The sequence below is a fragment of the Rhincodon typus genome, chromosome 31 (assembly GCF_021869965.1).
Source record: "Rhincodon typus isolate 14 chromosome 31, sRhiTyp1.1, whole genome shotgun sequence".
Taxonomy (NCBI): domain Eukaryota; kingdom Metazoa; phylum Chordata; class Chondrichthyes; order Orectolobiformes; family Rhincodontidae; genus Rhincodon; species Rhincodon typus.
In genome coordinates, this window is record NC_063362.1 from 21,605,614 (window position 1) to 21,629,080 (window position 23,467).

The 23,467-nt window shown below is 39.0% G+C and overlaps 2 protein-coding genes across 7 annotated transcripts in view; one reads left to right on the plus strand and one right to left on the minus strand.

The window, feature by feature from the left end:
* The window catches only part of plekhm2 (pleckstrin homology domain containing, family M (with RUN domain) member 2), a 62,964-nt gene extending 39,780 nt beyond the window's left edge, over nt 1-23,184 (plus strand). For 3 of the 6 annotated variants that reach the window (XM_048615072.1, XM_048615074.1, XM_048615075.1), the window contains 11 exons: nt 3,956-4,025; nt 4,997-5,087; nt 5,778-5,842; nt 7,216-7,304; nt 8,831-8,963; nt 9,266-9,456; nt 10,686-10,751; nt 12,389-12,548; nt 14,023-14,202; nt 15,465-15,575; nt 15,983-23,184. In XM_048615072.1, the coding sequence (XP_048471029.1) occupies nt 3,956-4,025; nt 4,997-5,087; nt 5,778-5,842; nt 7,216-7,304; nt 8,831-8,963; nt 9,266-9,456; nt 10,686-10,751; nt 12,389-12,548; nt 14,023-14,202; nt 15,465-15,575; nt 15,983-16,120 (1,294 nt within the window). In that variant the 3' untranslated portion in view covers nt 16,121-23,184. The remainder of the gene's footprint in view (nt 1-3,955; nt 4,026-4,996; nt 5,088-5,777; nt 5,843-7,215; nt 7,305-8,830; nt 8,964-9,265; nt 9,457-10,685; nt 10,752-12,388; nt 12,549-14,022; nt 14,203-15,464; nt 15,576-15,982) is intronic. The other 3 variants (XR_007265294.1, XR_007265295.1, XR_007265293.1) reach the window with 3 other exon arrangements.
* The window catches only part of bcl2l16 (BCL2 like 16), a 114,800-nt gene continuing 105,944 nt past the window's right edge, over nt 14,612-23,467 (minus strand). Inside the window, exon 2 of the transcript XR_007265297.1 lies at nt 14,612-14,771. The gene's annotated coding sequence lies outside the window, so the exon portion shown is untranslated. The remainder of the gene's footprint in view (nt 14,772-23,467) is intronic.

Sequence of the window (23,467 nt, forward strand, 5' to 3'; positions counted from 1 at the left end):
TTGGCATTGAGATAGAGGATTACCCATGATCATATTGGTGGAGTAAGCTCGAAGGGTTGAATGGCCTATTCCGCCTAGTTTCTGTATTTCTATGGTATGATAGAGTGAGATAATAAGACTGAGACACAGAAATGTACTGGAGCAATTGATGGTCTTTAAAGGAGAGATGGTTCAGGTATAGTCCAGTACCTTTCCACATGTAAGGAGCAGGAGAACAACCAAAGCTGGAGTTCTCTGCATTCCTAAACATTTACATGTGGGATAAAGCACAAATAAAAGTTTTAGCAGGTACTAATTTGATCAAATACTGGAGCATTAGGCTAAATATTAAAAATGGAGAAAGCAAATGAAACAAATTACACTACTTCAGTTAATGCCTTAATAGTAAAGTGGTTGTCAAGAGTGGTAGGATTGATAAAGGACCAAAGTGGGGATTTGCTGGTGGAGAGAAAGCATGGATAAAGTACTAAGTGGTCAGTGCTTTCTGTTAATATTTACTAAGTGTTACAATCCTGTTTGGGACCACAACATTTAAAGTAGTAATCCAAACACACATCAATTAACCCAACAGAGCTACATCATGGAATTTTATGTTTTGTAAACAAAAATTTTAATGTACATTAAAAAATAAAGCAAAGTAAACACTTAACTTCACAGTATAGCTTACAAAAACTTGTATTGTTCCTACTGTTAAGAAGTTGGGTAGAGTATTCATGAATTGGAAGGCAGGAAGTTAGAATTTGTTGGTAAAAATGATCGTGGGGTAAAGAGTGCCATGATCCCTTTAAGGGCTTGTGCTTTGTCTGTACTTGGAAGGTTATAAATGCTGGCGCACAGAGTGCCCGAATGGAAACCTTCTCTTGTATAGAACAGCCAAGCAGCATTTTTTCCAAGGGAACAAGTTTGAATTCGGCCAATTAATTTAAAAGAAGCACCTAGATACAGAAAGCTAACCGAATTTAAATCTGATGGTGTTGACAACATGAAACCAGTCATATAATGAGAATTTGATTTATGTCATTATATAAGGTGAGGGCATTTGGAAAATTGGAGAGAGCCATCCACCACCTGCCAGAGTTAGCACCATTCAGCTCTCGGAGAAAGCCTGTTTAATTAATCAACGGTGCCGTGGTATTTTAGTTCAAAGTCCTCATTGAAGAAATTATAGAGATAAAACATCCCTGACAGCAGAATTAACGGAAGAAAGGTGTTAGTGAAGAGACCAGAGACAACAGAATATTCCAGAAGACAGTCTGTGTGAACTTGGAGAGATCAAGTTATAATTTATTGCTTCTTATTAATTGGGTTTATTTTAGTGGGACTTGTCTTTATTTAAACAGCATTCCAGTAGAATTTAGACCAGTTAGGAGGTAGTTAGTAGTATAAGGGGGAATTGTTGGTTTGGTAGTAATTTTGTTAACTTGTTCATTGTTGTGTTAAATAAATAAATTGTTTCTTGTTACTTGTAAAGTGGAGATCAGGAATTTTCTTTTTTAACCACTCTTTTAATAGATTACGAGGGGAAAGGCAAGCTTCTCTGGATGTTTCAGGGATAATTATTAGAGGGGAACCCCTTCACTTATCATAATAGATTGGGGCTTGTGTTTTAGTTTAATTATCAGGAGGGGTTTGGCCATTTCCCGGTCATAACACTACTATGAAATTGAATATAACAGAAGGGAGATTATGCTTCACTTATACAAGGTACAGGTGAGATCACATCTGGAGTGCACCATATTGGTCATTTATTTAAAGAAGAACATGGAGGCAATTCAGAGAAGATTTACTGAACTAATTCCTGGAATGGATGAGTTGTCCTGTGGGGAAAAGTTGGACAAGCTAGAATGTCTTGGACTTTGGTCTTGGTCGAAGCTTAGCAAGATAAGAAGTGACTTTATTGGAACACAAAATCCTGAAATACCTTGATAGGATAGATGTGGAGTGGACGCTTCATCTTATCGGGGAATCTAAAACTAGGGATCACTGTTTAGAACACAGATCAAGTGAATTATTTTTGGAGTGTTGTGATTCTTTGGAATTCTGACCCTGAATTGGTGATGGAAGCAGAGTGCTTGAATATTTTTAAAACGGAGGTAGGTGGATTCTTGTTAAGCAGGTTATTGACGGTAGGTGGAGATGTGGCTGTGAGGTTTTGATCAGCTATGATCTTATTGAATTGCGGAGCAAGCTCCAGGAGTTGAATGCCTATTCCAGTCCATATTTGTGTTCCTGGTGCCAATCCCAAAGGTATGCTGCCCCCCTCTGAAATTTATTTTTCTTAGTACTCCAGCTGTTCCTCCCAAGGTAAGGTTCTATAGGAGTCCCTCTATTAGCTTTTCAGCTATGTGACCTGCCACCTTTTCTTTACTGGCCTCACTACTGTGGATGCCTCAGCTCTTTGGGTTCCTGGTAGATATACCTAATTGCCTTCCCCACAGTTTCCCAAGTTAACTCTGCTGTCTGTTTCTGTCAGATAGCTCTGTGAGTACCTGTGTAGATTTCTTCCTTAAGCTACAAACCACACAAATCCTCTGAAAATCCACACTGACAGCTACAACTGCATTCCATGCATTGAATGTGAACTTAGTAATTCCTCTGCTCGAAATGCACACCTAACTGATGATCAGCTCTTGTTGGCTCTGAGTCTGGTGAGATGCAGTGTTCACCATGACAAAGCTATTACTGGCTCTATCTGTTCCCATACCAAACCACCTGCTCTATCAGTAAGTATAACAATAAACTTAAATAAAGGAGACCACCCCCACCCCATTTCCTGTGGTGGCATGTACGCTTTCAAATGAATATATAATTTATGAACAGGAGTTGGCTGATCAGAACCTGATAACCTGTTCTGCCATATGATAAGGTCATGGCTGATCTGATTCTGGCCTCAATTCCATTTTCCTGCCTAACCCCATACCCATTCACTCCCATATAATTAGGAATCCATCAAGCTCTGCCTTAAAAATATTGAATGACCTTGTTTCCACCACACACTCTGGGGAAGAAAATTCCATAGACTTTCAACCTTCTGTGTGAGAGAGGGGTGTGTGGAGAATATTTTATCCCCTCCATCTTATGAGCTCTTATTCTATCATAGCATCACTTCAGCACTGAAGATTTCGTTGGATGAATCAGGATGGACATTACGGACTAAAACAATAGAGAGAGGAGCCTGTGAATGCTTGAATATTGTGTTCAGTTTTGGTGCCACACTCCAGAAAGATGTAAAGGCCTTTGGGATGGTTTCAGGAGAGAGTTACTAGATTCTAGAGATGGAGGATTAAGGTTATCTTGGTAGGCTGGAGTAGTTGAACTGTTTTTCCTTGGAGCAGAGATTAGGTAGAGTTGTTCAAAATCATAAAAGAACAGTTTCAGTGGCCGAAAAGCCAATAACCGAAGAGCTGGTTCTAAGGTAATTTGCAAAGGAGCCAGAGGCAGCATAGAAAAATTTATCTTTTATACTGCATGGTAGTGGTGGGTGCCAGTTCCTTGGTTCTGTGCTGTTCTATTCGTACTCCAGTTCTAAAGATTCATGATTGCATTTATCTTTCCTCTTTTTTCTTTACCTGCATTTCTAATTTGTGTCGGTTTCATAGACATTCCTGAAATATCAGTCAACAAATAATGAGTGACAGTAGCCCTTGATGATGCCGCCTATAGATTTTTTTTGTTCCGAAAATAGCACCACGTAGATATGAACTGAAAAGAGGAAGAAACAATTTGCACTTTTTTTTTTTTTTTACTCAGGCTCGTTATTCTGGTGGAGGGATCCTCAATGTATAATTTGTGATCTTCACACAAAATATTATAAAGATGTTTTTCCCCTCCATATTCTTTTAATCAGTCTGATTTGACAAACAGCTTGGTACATTGCTCCAGTGCTTTGCAACATCTGTTGCCATAGGTGGAGGCAGCAGTCTCGTGATTAATCTTCCCATCCCTTTCCCCTCAGGGTTGACAATAATCTGCTGCTTTTGCTGATGATTCACGTTTTCAAGGAGAATGAAGAGCAACTTTACAAGGTGAGAGCGCTCAGGGCAAGACTACATTAGAAAATCACTTTGAATTTTTTAAGTTAAATACAAGAAACCTGAACTCACTGGTCAGTCTCTAGTTTGTGCTGACCAAAGCTGGAATAGCATTTGGAATATTGCGCTTCATCTCAACACCAAGTTTCAGCGAGATCAGATCTTTCATCCACAGCTACAACTTCTGATTGCTATCCAGTGACCCCTACTGGAAAGTGCAAATCTGGGATAAACACCAGTTCAGGCTCACGTACCTTGCTGGCACTTGCACAATGTAAATAGCTCCTTGGATAAGACACTGGACAATTGCCAGCACCAAGGAGTAGGGGTAGATGGAAATAATCCAACTATATTGACTCCTCTGAAGAGATTGGGTGCCCTCAATGTGGGTAAAAGGATCTCTTTTCTAGCTCTGACTTTCCAAGAAAAGGATCTTTGATTCTATTGTCTCAAGACAAAATGGGAAATAAACCACCAGATCATAAATGGATGAAAGCTCAGGGTAAAATATATGAAAAAATATAAACAACTGACAGAGAAACTAAAACATGGAAATATAAACTGAGCAGTAAGAATCAGACAAGTGGAGAACTAACCTAAATTAATCAGCGAAAACATCAGTGGACAAATGTTGATTGTATAGAAAGCAAAAAGGGACCTCACTTCAGACCCCCACTGGAAAGTATGTATATGGGGTTGCTGTTTGCAGATATATAGTGCTTTTGTCTCTGAATGAAAGATTGCTGAAGTTGCTGAACAACTTGTAAACTCTATTGATCCAGATACCAGGCCAGAGCCTGGTTAACTGAAGTAAGACGTTTAGTTTCGTTTGCTCAATTTCACAAACTCGGCCTCTAAACTGAATTGTTAGCGATTTTATGGTTGTTGTTCTTTTTTGATGAAACAGTTTGCACTTCAATTTTTTTTCTCTCTTCTATCTCTGCTCCTACTATTTCTCTTCCCAGATGATACGAATGTGGACAGGTCATATGGAGGGGAATCTGCAGTTGCTGTACGTGCTGTTGACTGACTGTTACATCTACTTGTTGAGAAAAGGTAATTCTCTTGAGGTTGGTGCTGGAGTAGATGTCATACACTTGAGTGAAATGCATCACCTTGAAGATCACATCCCAGCCTTTTGCTGAAATGAACAACTGTTCCTGTTTAAGATGACCCCAATAAGTTGACTTTTCTTTCGATTTGAACATTTTGCAGAGCACATTCCACAATTCTGCTACTTTTCAGTTTAATGCCAAAAGTCAATAGCTTTGAAAGTAAATTTGTTAATAGCACAGCTAGCACAAGTAATGTATCTGTATGTGTTGAAATAGCAGCTGTTTCCCTTGTCCAAGTTTTTGCTATTTTAGCAATAGTTTCAAGGTTATGACAATATTGAGACCACTTACAAAAGATGCTTTTGTTTAAAAAAAAAAGACTGACACTCCTTCTGCTGTACTTAGCAAGGATCTACACTTTCAATTCAGGAGGATAGAAAAGGGGCTTTGCAAAAAACATTGCATTAGAGCACTAAGTCTTGTTGGCTGAGATGTCACATATAAATAAGAAGAGCTACGAGTCCTGCACTATTCAGATTATCTCTGAAATGAAGCTTAGTGTTGTATACAACATGGGAATTGGAGTTGTGCAACTGTGCAACAGAGAAGCTGTTTAAGTCACTGCAATGAAAACGGTGCTGTGAATTGGAATACTATGTCTGTGTCTAACTCAATCTATTGGTCTATACAGGAGCTGCAGACAAGCCCTATGCAATGGAAGAAGCTGTGTCTTACAATGAGCTTGATTACATTTCGGTGAGTTTGCTGGAGAATGCACAGGTATTGGGTGTCAGCTGAGGATGTATAGGACTTAGTTATGATAGCCTTATCCTTTTCGGTTTCTATGTCCCACCAACCCTCCACTCTAATATCCTACTGAGACTCTTTGACCTCTTTCAATGAACAAAGGCCACTTGTGTTGGACACTGGAGGGTTTCTGTCACCTGTAGAGTTGAAGATCAGCAAGACTGTGCCTTCCAGATAAAACCGGAGGAGGGAAATTGCTGTAAAATTCAGTCATTGTCTGTGCCATGCACAATCCTGTTTTGGATACAGTGACAATCCTGTCTTTTACCTGCAAATCTCTTTTGTGGAGCTGCAGCAGATAATTGTAAAACTGTTGGAGAGAAAGATTGCTCTCCAGTGGATGGTCAGGAGGCAGAGTGAATCTGCTCATCTTTTCAGAAAGAGACAAATACACAAGCGGAACATACCATATAAAACAACACAGTCCCAGAGATGATGTTGGTAATATCTGAATGTTCACAAAAAGGATGATTTTTTTTTTCCCAGACTTCCTACATATCAAGAAAGCTTTCATTGAACCATGATCAATAACTGAGAAAGAGCTGTTTTCATTTAATTTGCAATGCCTTCAGAAAAAAAATGTAAGACAGGATCAATGATCATAAAAATACAATTCCTGAAAAACCTTATTATAAAGTATTGCAAATCTTCCAATCACTGGATCATCAGAGACACATTGCACTGACTCATCAGAGACACATTGCACTGACTCTGCAGAAGTTGTCTCTTCTCCCCAAGGCCCTCTGATAAAGTTTCTGATTGAGTTAGAGTTGGAGACAGACACATGACAATTGACTGACTTACCTGAATGTTTACCCAAGAAATCTTGGACAGAAATATCCTAGTGTGACTCCTGGGTGAGTATGCAACTGACTCCCAACCCCACACACGCCCACCCTGGCTATGCCCCCTGACCTTGTACTCTACTCAGCCACTGCCCTCACTGTTCGCTAGCACCATTCACTAAGATATGTAAAGTCTTAACAAGCTACAGCTGCTAGTGCTGTAACATGTGGGGGGAGGGTGGGGACATGGATTCCCTTCTGTGATATCAGAGATTTCCTGCACTGAGTGAGTTTTACAAGATCCTCCATTCAAAATTTGGTCAAAACAATTAGAGGAAGGTAAATGGGTAGCTTTTGTCTGGTCAGCATTAGAAACATGGGTTTCTACACTGACTGGAAGATTTGGTCCTAATGTTTTCTTGTAATTCCCAGTATAATTTGCTGCTGTATTACTTAATTTAGGTAAGTTTTGGTTTTGTGTGTGCTTACCTGTGTATTGAATGTTTGCTGTATTTCACTCACTCTTCACTATTAAAGGTGGGGCTTGGTCAGCAGACTATTCAGCTTGTTTGCACCAACCGGCGGAGACAGTTCCTGCTTGACACAGCGGATGAATCTCTTACAGAGTAAGTACAAATCGCAGTAATCATAAATAGTGCGATCTGGCATCATCTCCACATCATTCCCTTTAATAATACCCTGCCCTTGCAGCTACCTAGGTACTTTTGGATGTGAACACATTAATTAGTACCTCTGAGTCCATCAAGCCTGCTCTGCCATTCAATAAGATCTTAGCTGACCTGATTTTTCCACATTCCCCCTTACCCCAATGACCTTTTCACCCCTTGCTTATCAAGAATTTATCTCTGGCTTAAAAATATTCCACAACTGTGTCTCCTCCACATTTGAGGAAGAAAGTTCTCAATTCACGACCGTCTGTGAGAAAAATATTCTCCTCATCTCTACCTTGAATGGGCTACCCGTTACTTTGAAACATTGACCCTAGTTCTAGAGTCTCCTACAAGAGGAGACATCCTTTCCCCATTCTGTCAGAGCCTCTCAGAATCTTGCATGTTTCAAATCAAGTCACCTCTAACTCTTCCAAACTGGATGTTGAGCCTGTCCTTTGATTCCTGGGCTTATACAGGTATTTATGTGTGTTTGAGTTTGAAATAAATATTGAGGACATCTGCTTTGAATCAAGTTCCAAGTATGTGATTAAATTGTCTTAAACCTCAAATATGTCCTGTAATAATACTGTCGTGAGCCACTCTCCCAGGTGACTTGTTACTAGCTTTTAATGCTTTTCTCAAGAGTCTGGAAATTACAAATTAGGAACATAGGAACAGGAGCAGATAATTTGAGCTCACAAGCCTGCTCGGCCATTTATTGAGATTATGTCTGATCGGTGGCTTAACTCCATATTTCTCTTTGCCCACTATCCTTTCATACTTTTTTAATTAACAAAAATCTATGAACCTCCATTTTAAAACTGAGAGTTAATTCAGCATCATCTGTTTATTTTTGTGTGGAACAAGGTTCCTAACCCCAATCACTTCTTGCATGTAGCAATGATTCCTAATTTGTACTAGGTTCACACTAAAGAGAGCTTTTTTAAATGTCTGGGTGACAATCATGAATCCAAAGTTTTTTCTGAAAATCACTTAGTGCCAATCTACAAAGTTTGCTGATCTTGGTCAGATCTTTAAAGGAGCAAACTTCAATGACCATGTCCAATTTATTAACTTTAGCTGCTGTCTCCAAAACCGACTTGGAAATTATTGTGTTGGACACTGGAAAAAAAAATGCTTAATTGTGCAGCTGTCCACAGCCATAAAGAACAGATTGCTTTCAAAATGTAACCTTGCACATCTGTTGGGTTGCGGTATCAGAGAATGTTTGGCATCTGTAGAACTGTGTGTCAGAATATGCCAAAGGCTTTTCCTCTGAAGGGGAAACATTGGAATAAGGAAACTGCTGATTAATTCCAGTATGTATCAGCAGCGGCAGTAGTTTGTCTGCAGTAATAGCAATATGATTCAAGAACGTGTAGTACTAAAGGTAATACCTCTAACTAGTTATTTTGGCTTATTTAGTCACATTTTATTTGAGCACCAGTTATGGTGTTTTCCTTATTTTTCCTGATGTTTAGGTTTTTCCTTGCTGCCTTGAGATCTGCCATGATTAAGGGCTGCAGAGAGCCTCCATATCCCAGCATCCTTACTGATGCAACCATGCAGAAACTGGCACTGACCAAATTTGTGGCCCAGGAATCAAGATGTGAGGTAATGTGGTAACTGAGATGGATTATGTTCTGCTGGATGGTCTCAGTTTGGGTTTTTTCTTCTGGTAAATTTTGTAAAAGGTGAGGTCAAGCATTAAAATGAAACGCAGGGAGGAGGAAGATCATATACTACAGTGCATTTTGAACTGAAAAGTATCAACAAGTTGACAGGGAATACTCGAGGGGAGAAGCATCAGAAGATTTTTTAGAAAGTGGAATGAAAGTTGTTTTGTGTACATGTCTCCTTTGCACCGGTATTGTTGCAGGTGCTGCTGTGCCTGACTCTTGTGGATATATTTTCAGGTGTCTGAGGTGACTATTCATCTCTACAGTTTGATTCATTGGGAGGATCCCATGGATGTAACAGCAGGGCCCCAGAGGAATCTCTACATGGCACATGGAAATACGGTTACAAAAGAGGGAATTCTGCATTACAAGGCTGGCACCAGTTATTTGGGCTCACCGATCTGGAAGGCCTCCTATGTAGTGCTTAGGTAAGGTTCTCTGCATCAGATTTGAGCACTACATTCAATTTTTTCCTCTTGGAATCTGTAGATCTATTGGATATATTTGGCAAGAATACTGAATATTTATAGACTAGCAGGAAGGATTTCTATTTTTATTTCAAGATTTTCCTTGCTCTGCTCCCCTGTAGACATTAACTGTTGCTGAGTATCTGTAGCTGTGTAGGACTTCTCCCTAGTTTCTGTGCTTATGATGTGATCCTAGAAATACAGTTTAGATTAACAGCTCGACCATCAGTGACATCATAACCGCCCAAACAGAGCCTTGCTTGGGGTCCTAATAAAGCTGGTTGATTCAGTATTTGTTTCCTATGGCAATGGGGCACCGAGTGCCTTGGCTAAGAGTACCAAGCTCAACACAGGCCTAGCACTGAATAGGAGTTCAAGCTTGCTATAGTTTGTCTTGAGTAAGTTGTGGTAGCTCACTGAGCTTCTACAGTTCTTGTAGTGATGTTACTTCCAGAAAAGATTCTGACATAGCGACTATTCAAAAACAGCGATTTATAAGTCTAAGTCAGAATATTCTGTGACTTGGGCTACTTCACATTATTAGCCCAATTACCAGCAAAAGATCCTTGAGCCATTATGAAGTACTGTATAGCTCCATCCTAGTCACATTGCTTACCAGTGTTGTACCTGCACAAGCTGCATCTTGCTTTCTATTATATTTACTTTCATACTGAACTGTTACCATACCATTGAGATGATCTATTGCAAACAGCCACTCAGTTTGATTTTTCTAACATTGTGGGAAAATTTAGATATTGTGACATAAAATCATGCTGTTTACGATAACATGGATTGTTCTGAAATGGAACTTAATCTGTTTGGGGAATAAAAACATTGCAAATGAATCATTTCCATATTACAAGGAGAGATATATTTGCAGTGAAAGTGGTACAGCAAAGATTCAGTAGATTGGTTCCTGGAGTTAAAAGGGTTGTTCCACAATCTGAAGCAAAGTCAACTGAGTCTGGAGTTTAGAACAATAGGAGGTAAACTCATTGAGACATGCAAGTTCCTGAAGTGGTTTCACAGTATAGACATTGTTAGATTGTTTCCCCTGGCTGCGAATCAAGAACATTGGTATGGTCTCATTCATTGATTATTTAGAACTGAGTTGCAGAATTTCTGGTATCATTATGTTGAGAATAGCCAACCAGTGCCATTCCATTGATAAAGTTGTTTTATTTCTGCAGCAATGGAATCCTGTATCAGTACCCCGACAGGATAGATGTAACACCACTAATGTCAGTAAACTTGGCGTAAGTACGTCTGTGCAAAACTCAGGCTTCAGTTTCTGTATACGTTCACCTCTGTGTGCATTTCTCTCTTTCTCTCTTTCTCTTTTTCTCTCTCTTTCTTTCTCTTTCTCTTTTTCTCTTTCTTTCTCTTTCTCTCTTTCTCTTTCTCTCTTTCTCTTTCTCTCTTTCTCTTTCTCTCTTTCTCTTTCTCTCTCTCTCTTTCTCTCTTTCTCTTTCTCTCTTTCTCTTTCTCTCTTTCTCTTTCTCTTTCTCTTTCTCTTTCTCTTTCTCTTTCTCTTTCTCTCTTTCTCTTTCTCTTTCTCTTTCTCTTTCTCTTTCTCTTTCTCTTTCTCTTTCTCTTTCTCTTTCTCTTTCTCTTTCTGTGTGTGTGTGTGTGTCTCTGCCTCCCTGTGTGTCTGTCTCCCTGTCTATTGCCTTGTAGAGGTCATGTGAAGAAATATTTCACACTAAGGATAGAGGAAATCAGCACTGAAAACCTGAGGTTGGGAGTGAATTGAAGATGTTTAAATTGAGATTGATGGATTTTTCTTAGGCAGGCACATTAACAATTATAGAATCAAAGCAGATGGATGGTGTTAAATTACAAATTGAGACATGATCTAATTGAATAGGAAGCCAGACTCAAGGCCCTGAATGGCCACCTCAGTTCCAAATAAACCAATCCAATCCCAGCTTTATTAAGTTATTGGAACTAGGATCTAAGTTGCTGAATACTTAAAGCTCTTGAAACAGAATAACTTTATGAGGACAAAATATAAAATAGAGCTAAGTTAACAAGGAAAAATTATCCGTAATGGGTCAACTAATTTAAGGTGATGAGTAGGAGAGCTTACAAACTAGGGAGATTCTAAGTTCAGTTAGCTCGTCTCAGCATGTTTGCTACTATTTGCATACGATGCCAACTTAGGAGGGACAGCTGATTCTGAGGAAGCAGTTTAGGAACCAGCAGAAGTAGTTGGGCCCAAATGGCAAATAGTTGGAACCAATGACAGAGAAAGTTTTAATATGGGTAGATCAGAAGTAATATAAAGATCAGCAAATATAAGAAATGTAGGTCACACGATGCGCAATTCACAAAAGGCAACAGACTCAATGATCAGTTAAGAGGGTAGACCCCCAGCTAGCAGGTAAAAGAGCTGTTGTGTGTGGACTGACCACATTCAGAGAAGAATGAGTGATGTCACAAGGAAATGAATAAATGATGAATATTTTTCTCCTGTATCTTTTGAAACACAGCATGATTGACATATTTTAGAGTTCCAAGTAATGCAGTGGAGAAAACTTTAGAATTATGGAAGTTTGGAATTCTAATTGGAAAGTATAATAGATCTTTCTTAGAATCCCTACAATGCACGTAGAGGCTATTCAGCCCATCAAGTCTACACCAACCCTCTTTATGGTCACGTGAATTGAGTATGACTATTTCACCACCAATTCAAATTTATGGAACTTGCAGAAACGTACATTTATTTTCTATCTTGATAATTGAAAGGAATCCAAATGCAAATTCCTCTAGCAGAAAGCACTAGAGATGTCTTGAACGTCCAAATCTTCTGTTCATCCCAGTTGTTTGTTTTAGCACAGTCATGCTGCTTTTGAAAGACTCACCCCAACCCCCTTTGCTGTTTATATTGTAGTGGAGAGCAATGTGGAGGTTGTCGAAGGTCCAGCACAACTGAGCGACCGCACACATTCCAGGTGATTCTAACAGAGCGCCTGGCTTTGGAACTCAGTGCTGAGAATGAAGAAGAGATGGCGGACTGGATGCAGCACCTTTGCCAGGCAGTGTCAAAAGGGGTAAGTCAGCTTCAGCTGCACAGATGCCAGTCACAAAATACATTTTCTGCAATTGAATAGGGTAAGATATTCCATCCGTTATTTATTGCACCTACTTTGTTTTGTTCTGTTGAGCTGTCTTTTGTAATTAGGAATATTAAATATCATATTTCTGTCTGCAAATGACCAACCTTCTAATGGTGATTGTGTTTTTGAATTTTTATCTCTCAATTTTTTCATGAGAGCTGAGACATAAAGTATAGACAGTGGGCACCCTCCTGTATCTTTCTCATATGGTTGTTCTTCATTGTGAACCCAGCTAGTGACAGTTACCATATTGGACTGTGCCGTTACAAGCACCCGTAATTCAACATGCAGAAAACCTTGTGTTTCATGAGGAATCACTGGATATTCAGTTGTGGAATCCAGGGATTTGCAAAGACATTGTACTGGCTGAGATCAGCTCACCTCGCCCTGAAAATGGTCAGTTACCCTTTACGGATACTTGTAAACTTTTTGAGACAGTGGAGCAGATGGAGATTCAATTTCTTTTCTAAGTTACTTGTAAAGTATGTGTTGTCTGTCCTATCCTTTACTGTGTAATTGACAGTGGTAGGATTTTGCTTTGCATGACTCCCCCTGGCCAACATACAGGACCGCGCAAGAATTGTTAAAGGGGTTAATGCTCTGATGTTGGATATTATGGAAGGTTAAGCAGTTAATATAAAATTTTGATCCAGTCTATATTAGGACTTGCAAACGAATAAAAGGGCATTCCACACTGCTGCTATTGGATAACCACAGTGCTGACTGTGATTTTAATTATGGCCTCTTGAAACAATGTCTTTCATCCCTCTTGGCCATGTGCAGATGCTTGATATCCTGTAGCTGATAATTCAACATTATCTGCCGTAGTTTTAAAGTGAGTGGAGGTAGATATAGGGGAGACGTCAGAGGTAGGTTCTTTACTCAGAGAGTGGTCGAGGCGTGGAATGCATTGCCGGAGAGGGTAGTGGAGTCGGCCTCATTAGGGGCATTTAAGCAGCTATTAGATAGGCATATGGATGATAGTATAAGGTAGGGGTGGAGGTTAGATAGAATTTAGGATTAGGGTAAAAGTTCAGCGCAACAGAGTGGGCCGAAGGGCCTGTACTGTGCTGTACTGTTCTATGTTCTGTTGTTAGCTTTCCAAAGGCTCAATACTTTAAATACCCACAGATCCATCTGTGCACCAGAGACAATGTGTACACCTGGTGTAAGACAATAGCTTGTGTTAAATAACAGGCACTTTGTGGTGTCATTGATATCATTGCATATGAAGCAATTGTCATGACCGAGTCCATAGTGAATTTGATCCTTGAGTAGAGTGAGCAGACGGATTCTAGACTCTTGCGCCTGAATTTTTGCTGGTTTTTGGTTACACTTCAGTTGGAAACAATGACAAGCTACCTATTGTTATGCGAGCTGTTTAGTGTATTAACTGTTATGTTGTCAGATCGTTCCCCAGGGTATTTCACCCTCTCCATGCATCCCATGCTGCCTTGTTGTGACTGACAGGATGCTGTTTACATGCCATGAGGACTCTCAGACCAGTTTCTTCCGACTGTTGGGTAGCGCTGAGCTAACTAGTGTCAACAGCATCTCCACCAGCTCTGGCAGAGAGTACTGTGTGGTGGTGAGTATCACTTCAACATCTTATACTTACTAACTTCTTGTTAGAAAATGTTTTGCTTTTGTTCCTGCCTCTGTCCCAAAGGCCCTTATTGTTGCTGGGCTACAATTCCATAGATGCCCTGTGCTGTTCCTAGTTTACAGCTGGGAGGGTCACCTACTGCACAATATAGAAGAGTAGTTTTGGCGGGAATGCAAGGAGTAGCAGCTAAACCTCTCTTTACAATTGGTGAAATGTTTATCTAAAATTCTAGAAATTTTAAGCTTACTGTTTCTGCCAGGCAATTCAGTGCTGTGTCTGTACTTTAACAAAGCCATACAGCCTGGGTTGGGTTACTTGGCATACTTTATAGAATAAAGGAACAATCCTGATCATTATAGCTTTGTATATTTTCCTCCTTACTTTTCCAGAAGAAGCACAAATGATTTTGATGCATAATTTTGAGATCTCCCTGAGCCATGAGAAATGACACTTGGCTTTCCTCAGGGCCAGTGGCTGTTTATAACTGATCATTCGGAGTACGGTCCATGTTCACTTGTTTTTCCATCAAGTTGTGAAGTGCCTGGTCTCTCCTGTATTTAAGACAAAAAAGCACCATTTTAAAAAATGGCAGACTGCAATGCAGTGGGAGTTGAGGCCATGGGGTTATGCTCATTAGTGTTTGTTTCTTAATAGTCAACATCGATGAGCCCCTTCCAGTGTGATTGATGGAGCTAAATAATTTACATACTAGTGTGCTGAATTACATTAATGATGTTCAAGAAATTACATAGGAGTATTTTTATTATCTAGCCTGTGGTATCGGAAGGATGAATATACAGGGGAACAATGAACTTCATCCCTAGTCTTCACAAGACAGTTGAAAGCTTGATCAGCCCACTTCCAGAACCAAGTGGTAATCCTTGGTGTTAGCAGCCACACAACTTCATAAATAGTTTTCCTCCACAACAGAAACAGGAGAATAAAAGTAGAACAATGAATCTCTGTCCTGTCATTTAGTTAAATCATTGCTGATCTGTATCTTACACTATCCTATTAAGCAAGAAATTGAACTTAAGCCAGAGAAGAGTTGCAATATAAATTGTGCATAAAATCCGGATCTTGAATAAAATATTATAGTTGTTTGAATGCATGCTGTCCTCATTCTGTCAAAGATTGGAATGGTGTGCGTACTACTGTTGGTACACTAGATAACCATCTGTTGTACTGCTGCCTTGTTGTATTTCATTCTCACTTATTTCAGTATTTCTCAAATTGTGTTCTAGGAGATGTCTGATGATCAGAAATCTCCTCCATGGTTCCTGTATTTCAGTTGCGCTGAAGAGCTGCAACATTTTCTTGCTGCATTGAACAGTGCTTGGAGGAAGATCTACCAGGTATGCTGAAATGTGCAGAATACTTCACCAGCTGTTTATGGTAGCATTCTATCTGCCTTTGCACATTCCCATATCAAAAGGATGATCTCTCCTGTCTTCTTTGGTCATTAAGCTATCTGCCAGATGCTCCCCTGATGACTGTACATTAATATATGTGGAGCTGAGCACTTAAAGCAGGGAAAGTCTCCAATTCAAACCTGTATTGAGTTGTTTTCAGCTGTCCACTATGATATTAGAGTACTTTATTTAGACTCAAATGCACTATGCATTCCCCCTTTGTGCTCGTAATTACTATTCCAGTATCTATGTATAGCCTTTGGGTAAGGCCAGGACTAGACTTGAAACAATGCTTTTATTCATCTTCAATAGTTGCTGCATTCTGACTTCTTCTAACTCTCCTTTTTCAGGTGGATCTACCTCAGAAATCGCTTCAGGATCCCTCCATTCAGAAGAAATGTGATGATGCAGTCCTGCTCATTCGGACCACATGGCAGCGAAGTGATAGTCTTTCCCGCGGACGTGCTGAGCGTGAACCGTGGTGCTGAACACCTTGGAGCACTGACCATATGGTGTGATAATGCTGCAGCTGTGTCCGACTTCCTGCATTTCGAATGTTGTGTGTGACTGCTGGTGTTCCTGGAGGTGTAGAGAGAAACGTGGGATGTAAAGGAAATGGTACAATCCAAATGGTCAAGCTGACAATTCTTTGGAAATGCATCAACAGTGTCAGTTATTAGAATGGATGAAGAAGAGGGAACAGAAGAGATTTTAAATGAACCTCTGCTTATTGAGCTGGGAATAGGTGTGCCTTCACACTTCCAATTGTGAAACATGTGCATACTCAATGAATCTGTTTGGCTTCACCAAGATACATTCAATGGACATCACATCTCTGTAAGCTTGTTGCCTAACTGCATGACTGTCTACTGCAATAAGAGTTATTTTTTATAAAGAGATGCTTGGGTAAAATCAAATTATTTCCTCTTTTTGGAGAAGTTCAAGAACTAACGTGCAAAGACCAAGGGAACCTGAGAAACACTTTTCTCTCCGAATCACTGCCTTTTGTCCCTGGGACACCCACCTGTATTTCTAATATGGAACAGTGACATTTTAAATGTCATTACATCCCAGTCTGTGAATGCCTACCTTGAGCTTCAGTTTCCACAACTGTCTGAAGGTTGTAGGGAATTTAATTCTTCCCCCCAACTGGATATCATCATGTGATATATAATCACAGCATTGGGCCTTTCCAGATTTTAGGATCTAATTTTTTATAGACAAAAGTGCTTTTATTAACAGTTATACTGTTTAGGTCTGACTGCACACCAGTCACTTTTAAATGAAACCTGTTAAGGTTGAATCTGTAAATATGTTTCATTTGTGTCCCCTGACGTCAGTGTCTATAAAATTCAGTTTCTGATCTCCTTCCTGGCAAATGGAGAATCTTGCACAAGATATTTTTTGTTAATGGAGACTGTATGGACTGTGGGTCCTATCTTTACATCTGGTGAAGCAGCCACTGCATCTCTGCTTTAATTTGAGTGTCACAGATGCTGTTTAAATGCAAATGCAATAATAGATTGAACTGGTAATATCATAATGAAAGCCTTTTCATTTTTCAGCCAACTCAATGGTGTTGGATTTTTCCAGTTATATATCAGAAAAATCATATGCAAGAGATGGCAGGAAGATAAGGGTTGTTGATTTGTAACTCAAATTAGATGTTGCATTTTAGTCTCTTCACAAATTCAGAGTTTTCTTCAGCTGTATCGTTTATTTTACTAAATGATTCAGTCACATAAACAGCTGGGAACAGCTCCATTGCTGAGATTGGATGTAGGTAGTAGAATAGTGTGCAAATAACAAATGCATGCACCAATGTTTACAAGAGCTCTTGTAGAACAGTAACATTTATTGTGGTATGTTTGAAAGTCTCTTAGGCGAAGGTACCAACTCATAGGCCAGAAGGCCCAGGCCCATGCTGACCAAGCAAATCTCAGTGCTGTTTTCAGCCAGTTATTACCTGTGTTATATAACCATATAAAGCTCTCTCATTCTTTTGTTGACACTAACTGCTGTGAATATGCTGCAGTATAGTGTTCATTGCTCCATCCTCAACCTAGTGGAATATCTCAATGTTGCATAACTTTTTGTAGTCTACCTCTATTTATACACTAACCCAAGTATTACTTATTGTGAGCTCAGCAGCAAATATGCACCTTATCTTTATTTTCCTCTTGCAGTTTGCAGTTTTTTGAGTTCTGAAGAAATGTAGTAATATGCAGGCTGAGGGAATATTGAGATTTGGGTAAATAATGGTTTTTGCAGTTTACTGGAAGCTCAGCTTTTGTTTCCTAGCACGATAATTGTATATAGTCTTCTGTCCGAAGCTTGCGTCTGCTCTATAGTTCAGGATTATAATTCACTTCCCTATTGACAACAGATGACAAATGCTAAACTCAAGATAGTTCATCAAGTGATCTATTGGTCTCTATGCAGTAATAACCACCCAGAGCTGACACCCATAAAAGGAATCCTTGAAATCTTTATCACACCAAGAATCAGAGCCCTTGAAAATCTGTATTTCAGCAAAGCTCGTGTTCATAGACCTTACAAATTAAAATGACCACCTTCATGATAGAGAATAGGGAGAAAACTCGAAATCACTAATTTCTCCTGCCAAACCTTCCTCTCTCCCAGCATTAAATAATGCATCAGTGGCAGTTAAGGTGTTTGAAAAATACTTAACTCATCATAATTTTTGCAGAACTGCTCAAAGCTGATCATTGTATTGAGAGGTTTATATTCTGATAGCCAATCAGCCTGTAATCTTATTGTTTTCTGCACATTAATAGGCAGAGAGACCTACATGTAGTTGGGGTACTGGGGGAGCATTGATGTAAAGAAAACTTTTATAATAGTAGAAATCTTAAGCAGTGCATAATGCCAGGTTTTTTTTAATAAACAAAATCACAGCTATCTAAAACCTGTTTAAAATGAGTATTCAGGAATGGTACAGTATCCTGGGTGTGGAATAAAGAGTCTTTTTGGTGGACAAATATAGGTTGAATGATCTTCCTCAAACACCTTTTGTTTGTCTGAAGCCATTAGTTCATCACCTTAACTTGTTTGATTACCTGAATTTCTACATACAGCTTAAAGGTTCTCTCAAGGCACTCCTTAGGGCTGGAAAAGCAAAATGAGAAATTGGTGCTATCAGACTACAACACCTAATAAACAGTTCATTGATATCCTGCTCGATGAGGTGCATTGCATATAATCATCCATCTCCTTTGCCATAAGAAATGGTACTGTGCCCTGTCTCAACAGGGTTTTGAACTACATGGGTCTGTCTGTGCGTGGCCTATTCCTTGTGATGCTTCATTTACATGCTTAAAAGCAAAGTAGTCATACTGAAAACAACCAAAAGCCATATAGCTATAGAAAATGAGTGATTAAAACAACAAACCCAGTATAACTAAATAGTAAAGCATTTAAAAACCTCTGATGACTTTTTCAGAGCCAAGCCACAGTTAATATATTTTTGAATGCACTAACATTGGAATTATGGAAGGACTGAGTAGTTAACACCGAAACCAAAAATGTTTCTGAACCCTGCAAGAACAAATGTATAGCCTACCTTGGAGTGGCTGATCTGGTTAATCAATCTGTGCATCACTTAGACCAATGCTTCCCAAATCTCTCCTGTTGTGATCCCATTTTGGTGCTTGAAAATTACTGAGATAGCAGACCTATGGCAGTGGGAAGTAAAGCTATTTACTCCACAAAGTTTCAGTAGAACACACCTATCTTCCTATTATGCTTTTCAGGACAGGATCGAGTAATTAAGCCACTCCCACTATTAAACAAACCTGGGGGGTGCAAAGGGGTCACACAGCTGTTGATACTTGGTCGGAGGTTCACAGCAGCTATTGCCACCTCAGAGTGAGGTTGTGACCCACGGTTCAGGAAGCCTTGACTTAGCAGTTGTGTAAAAATGAAATTCTATTTGCTACCCTGTTTTTAAGGCTCTCAGGATTGCACCATCTCTTTGTAAAACCCTCATGTTTCACTGCTGAAACAGAACAAAGAAACCAAAAGGTGACCCACTGCATTCACAAGGGACTATGTAAATGTTCACTCTATGAACTCCTGTGTTTGTGAAATACACAAACAACTTGGAACTTTTGTACTTTCCCTTTATCAAAGTAAAGGGTCAAATAAAATGGAATCAGTATTAAAACTGGATTTTTAGAAGCACTTCTTTGGGGATTCTGATTATAGACTTGCTATACAATTTTAGCAAACCTCAGCTGCTTGATGCTTTTAGGTTTTGGTTATAACTAGACACCCTCAAACCCTTGACTGATCTGACTCTTGACAACCCAAATGTGATAATGTTTCTTTACATTTTCTTTTATTCTGCCTGTAAGATATTGTTTAAGGTTTAAATGTGAGGATTCCTCTTTCCACCAGTGGCTCAGCAAGTTTAACCAAAGAGCAGCTGAGTCTCTCAGATCAGGAGGATCCCAGGTTCAATGCGTGGTTCATGCTTGGATGACTGATCTCTTGGATAGCAAGTGGGATGCTGGAGTTTGTAGTGATGTTGAATTCATAAGGTTTCTACACTGACTAGCACTAGAAAACAATGTATGTGAATCTTTGAGTCTATAGTTGAGTAATATTATTGATATTCACTGGCATGTCTACCAGCAAGTGATGTTTTTGTTTTTGTTTGTTAATGGGTTGTGAGGGTGGCTGACTAGGCCAACATTTATTGCTCATCCCTACTTGCGTTTTAGAAGGAGATGGTATTCTGCTGCCTTGAACTGCTAATGCATTTGTACCTAAAATACTGCCCGTAGAATTGCACCTGATAACATACCCATTTCCCACACTGAACTGTACTTAACAATTAGTCTACACTGGCACTTGTAAATCTGCCCACAAGACAAATCTTGTGCAACATTCATAGAAAAGTACTCAGCTGAAGCTACGCTGGTATCTGTGGGATTTAGCACAAATTAACACCTTCATTAAGCTTGACTCATTGGTGCCATTCTCACTTGGTTCTTTAAGCTTTACTTCAGAGCTTGAGAACATAACCTACTGTAATTTTCCAGTGCATATCAGAGGTACTGCATTTACAGTTGCTGTCTTTCAGATGGGATGTTGACTCACTACTCTCCATTCCTGTTTAGATGGATAACTTTTCAGGGAAAACCAGGATTGTTTCTGTGTCCTGAACAGCACTTGTTAACCAACGCCATGAAACCAATTCAACTGGTAATTTGTCTATGATATTTTTGGGACCGTGCTGTGTACAGATTGGCTGTAGTTTTTACCTACATAACAACAGTGACTACATTTAATTGTCCCTGAAATTCTTTGGGACATCATAAATCCAATTATGTAAGTTCCTTCCCCTATCATTTAGCAGGGAGGCCAATGATTGAAAGTTAAAAAGGAATAGTATACTACACAAATAGTTGCAATGTGGAGATTCTTCGATAAGAAACGTATACAGTCAGGTAGGGTGCTAATATTCTATTACACTAATTTGGTACACTATGTACTTCATAACGTCTATAGTTATTTTATATAAATTTGAAAAAAAGAGGAAAATTGCTGATGATATTGGATTCAGTGTGTACTGGGATCACTAGGACCATGGTGGTTTGCATACCTAGTAGGGTTGAGGCTAGGTTAGGATATTTGTAAACAAGGTTGATAGTCCAATGATTGGGATCTTCTACTGTGGCGTTGAGTTAGCTGTTTAAGAAGGATTGCAATTTGTTCTCTATCCATACATACACAACCAACCATCATATGTGCAAGGGTGTTTAAAAATTTATGGTGTTTTGTTTTGCAGGACTTTTAATCTTGTAAGATATTTATTTGATGCAGGGTGGCAAAGTTCTCTACTTGAAGCCTTTGTTTTGTGTAGTGTCCATATACAGCCCTGGTTGTAATTTGTAATATGTGAATGATGAATATTCTACTAATGTGGTACATGCTCATTTTGCAACCGAACACACTTGTTGAGTGAAATGTGCAGTCCAATTGTCTTCTGATCTTTTTAATGAGATTTGATTTTATTTGCATTGTAGGTTTTCTCATAACTCCAATCTGGAGACCAAAGTTGACTGGTTCTAGAAATTCAGAAGATTCCACAGTGGATGTTGAACCAATGTGGACTAAGTAGAATTGTTAGATGAGTTGAATGATCATTGCATTAGAATAAGGTTTTCCCCAACTGTGGGAAGATGAAGGTAATCTAAATTATTTTCAAGTGCTTTTTAAAAAGTGGAGTTGGTTTCCTTTTATAGGAATGATGTCATGTCATGTCCAAGCATTTCTGGTTGTGATCTGATTGTGTTATTAATTACTTTAATCCATTAGCAGAATTAAAATATGATTCTAGCTCTCTGCTAAGGTTCATGGCTTTATTTGATAGCATAGATCAGAATATATTTAGTATTTTGCAGAGTTAGATCAAGAAAGACTTCATAATTGTGTAAAAAACACCTTGCAATTACTCTAGGCAAGTTATCCATGTGTCTTGAGATATTGAACCTTGAAGTTAAACCTTTACACTACCTGCTCTCAGATCCTTCAATGTATAAGCTAAAGAAGGTACTCTGTTAAATTGTAATCTGTTTACAGCAAGAAAAAAAGTTACTTTTTATGGAAAAGTTACTCAGTGTTTAAGCAAAGAGGCTATTAAACTCTCTCTTGGATCCAATCCATTTTCTATGTTTACAATTTTTTTTAAATCCCTTAAAACCAGAAGATTGAGGAGCTGTAGCTAATCAATTTGCCCCAAGGTCTGAACCCTCAAACCCAGTATATAGGCAGCAAACTCTGAAAACGTGACATTGTCTTGGTGTGAAAATATACCAGGGAAACAGCAAGTTCAAGATGTTTAAGCTATTTCTTTATTTTCGTCTCCATTGTTCTTTCAAAAGAAAGAGTACTCCTGTAAACACCAGAAAGACATGTTAAGTTTTATTTGGAGTTTTAAAAAATGCCATTAGTAATAGTTCTGGGGTGATAAACTAGTTAATCTCAATGAGGAATTATTAAATCAATTTACCTGACTGGTGCAGATAGACATGAAAATTGGTTCCATCCCATCCCAAAATATCGAATAATGTAAGTGTGTGTTTTGCCAGTGATTATGTGTTGCATTGTCCCCAGCACTGGACAAGCAAAGCCCACTTGGTTCAGTTTGCCCACTGCTGGTCTATAGATTTTTGCACCTTGTTTCCTGCCTTTGCTAACTTACTCAAGTATATTCATACAGATGTGTAATGTGGTGAGGTTAAACAGACTGGAAAAGACAGATCCTATATTATATCACTAATATTGAATGGTACAACTTTTGATGCATAAATAATTCGAAAGATCCTCAAGGAGAAATTTCACTACTTGTATAATATACTATAACCTAATAGTATGTACATTAATGTTGATGCAATCTTTAGGAGCTTCAATACTGATGATGCTTATCCATGCATGTTTTGTGTTTATACAGTGTAAATGCAGTGTTTATTGTATATAATTTATTGTAAATAGAATGGAATTAATAAAGGTATTGTCTCCTTTTTCCCGTCTGAAGGAGTAAAAGCTTATTGTTCTGCTCTTTATGAGAGGTGTAACCATTTCTCTGCATCTTCGTCTACTTGACAATCCTTGGGAACAATTTGAAAAACATTTAGTTCAAGCGCAATTAAATATAGGCAACATATACTGTGAAATAATAAATAGCTAACCCTGGGCGCACTCCTGTGTCATTGCCCCAGTTGGGAATGACAGTAGGTATGATGTTTTTTTTTCCAGGGCTGCGATGCAATGCCCGCTTTCCATTGGTTTTTATCTGGGGGGGTGGT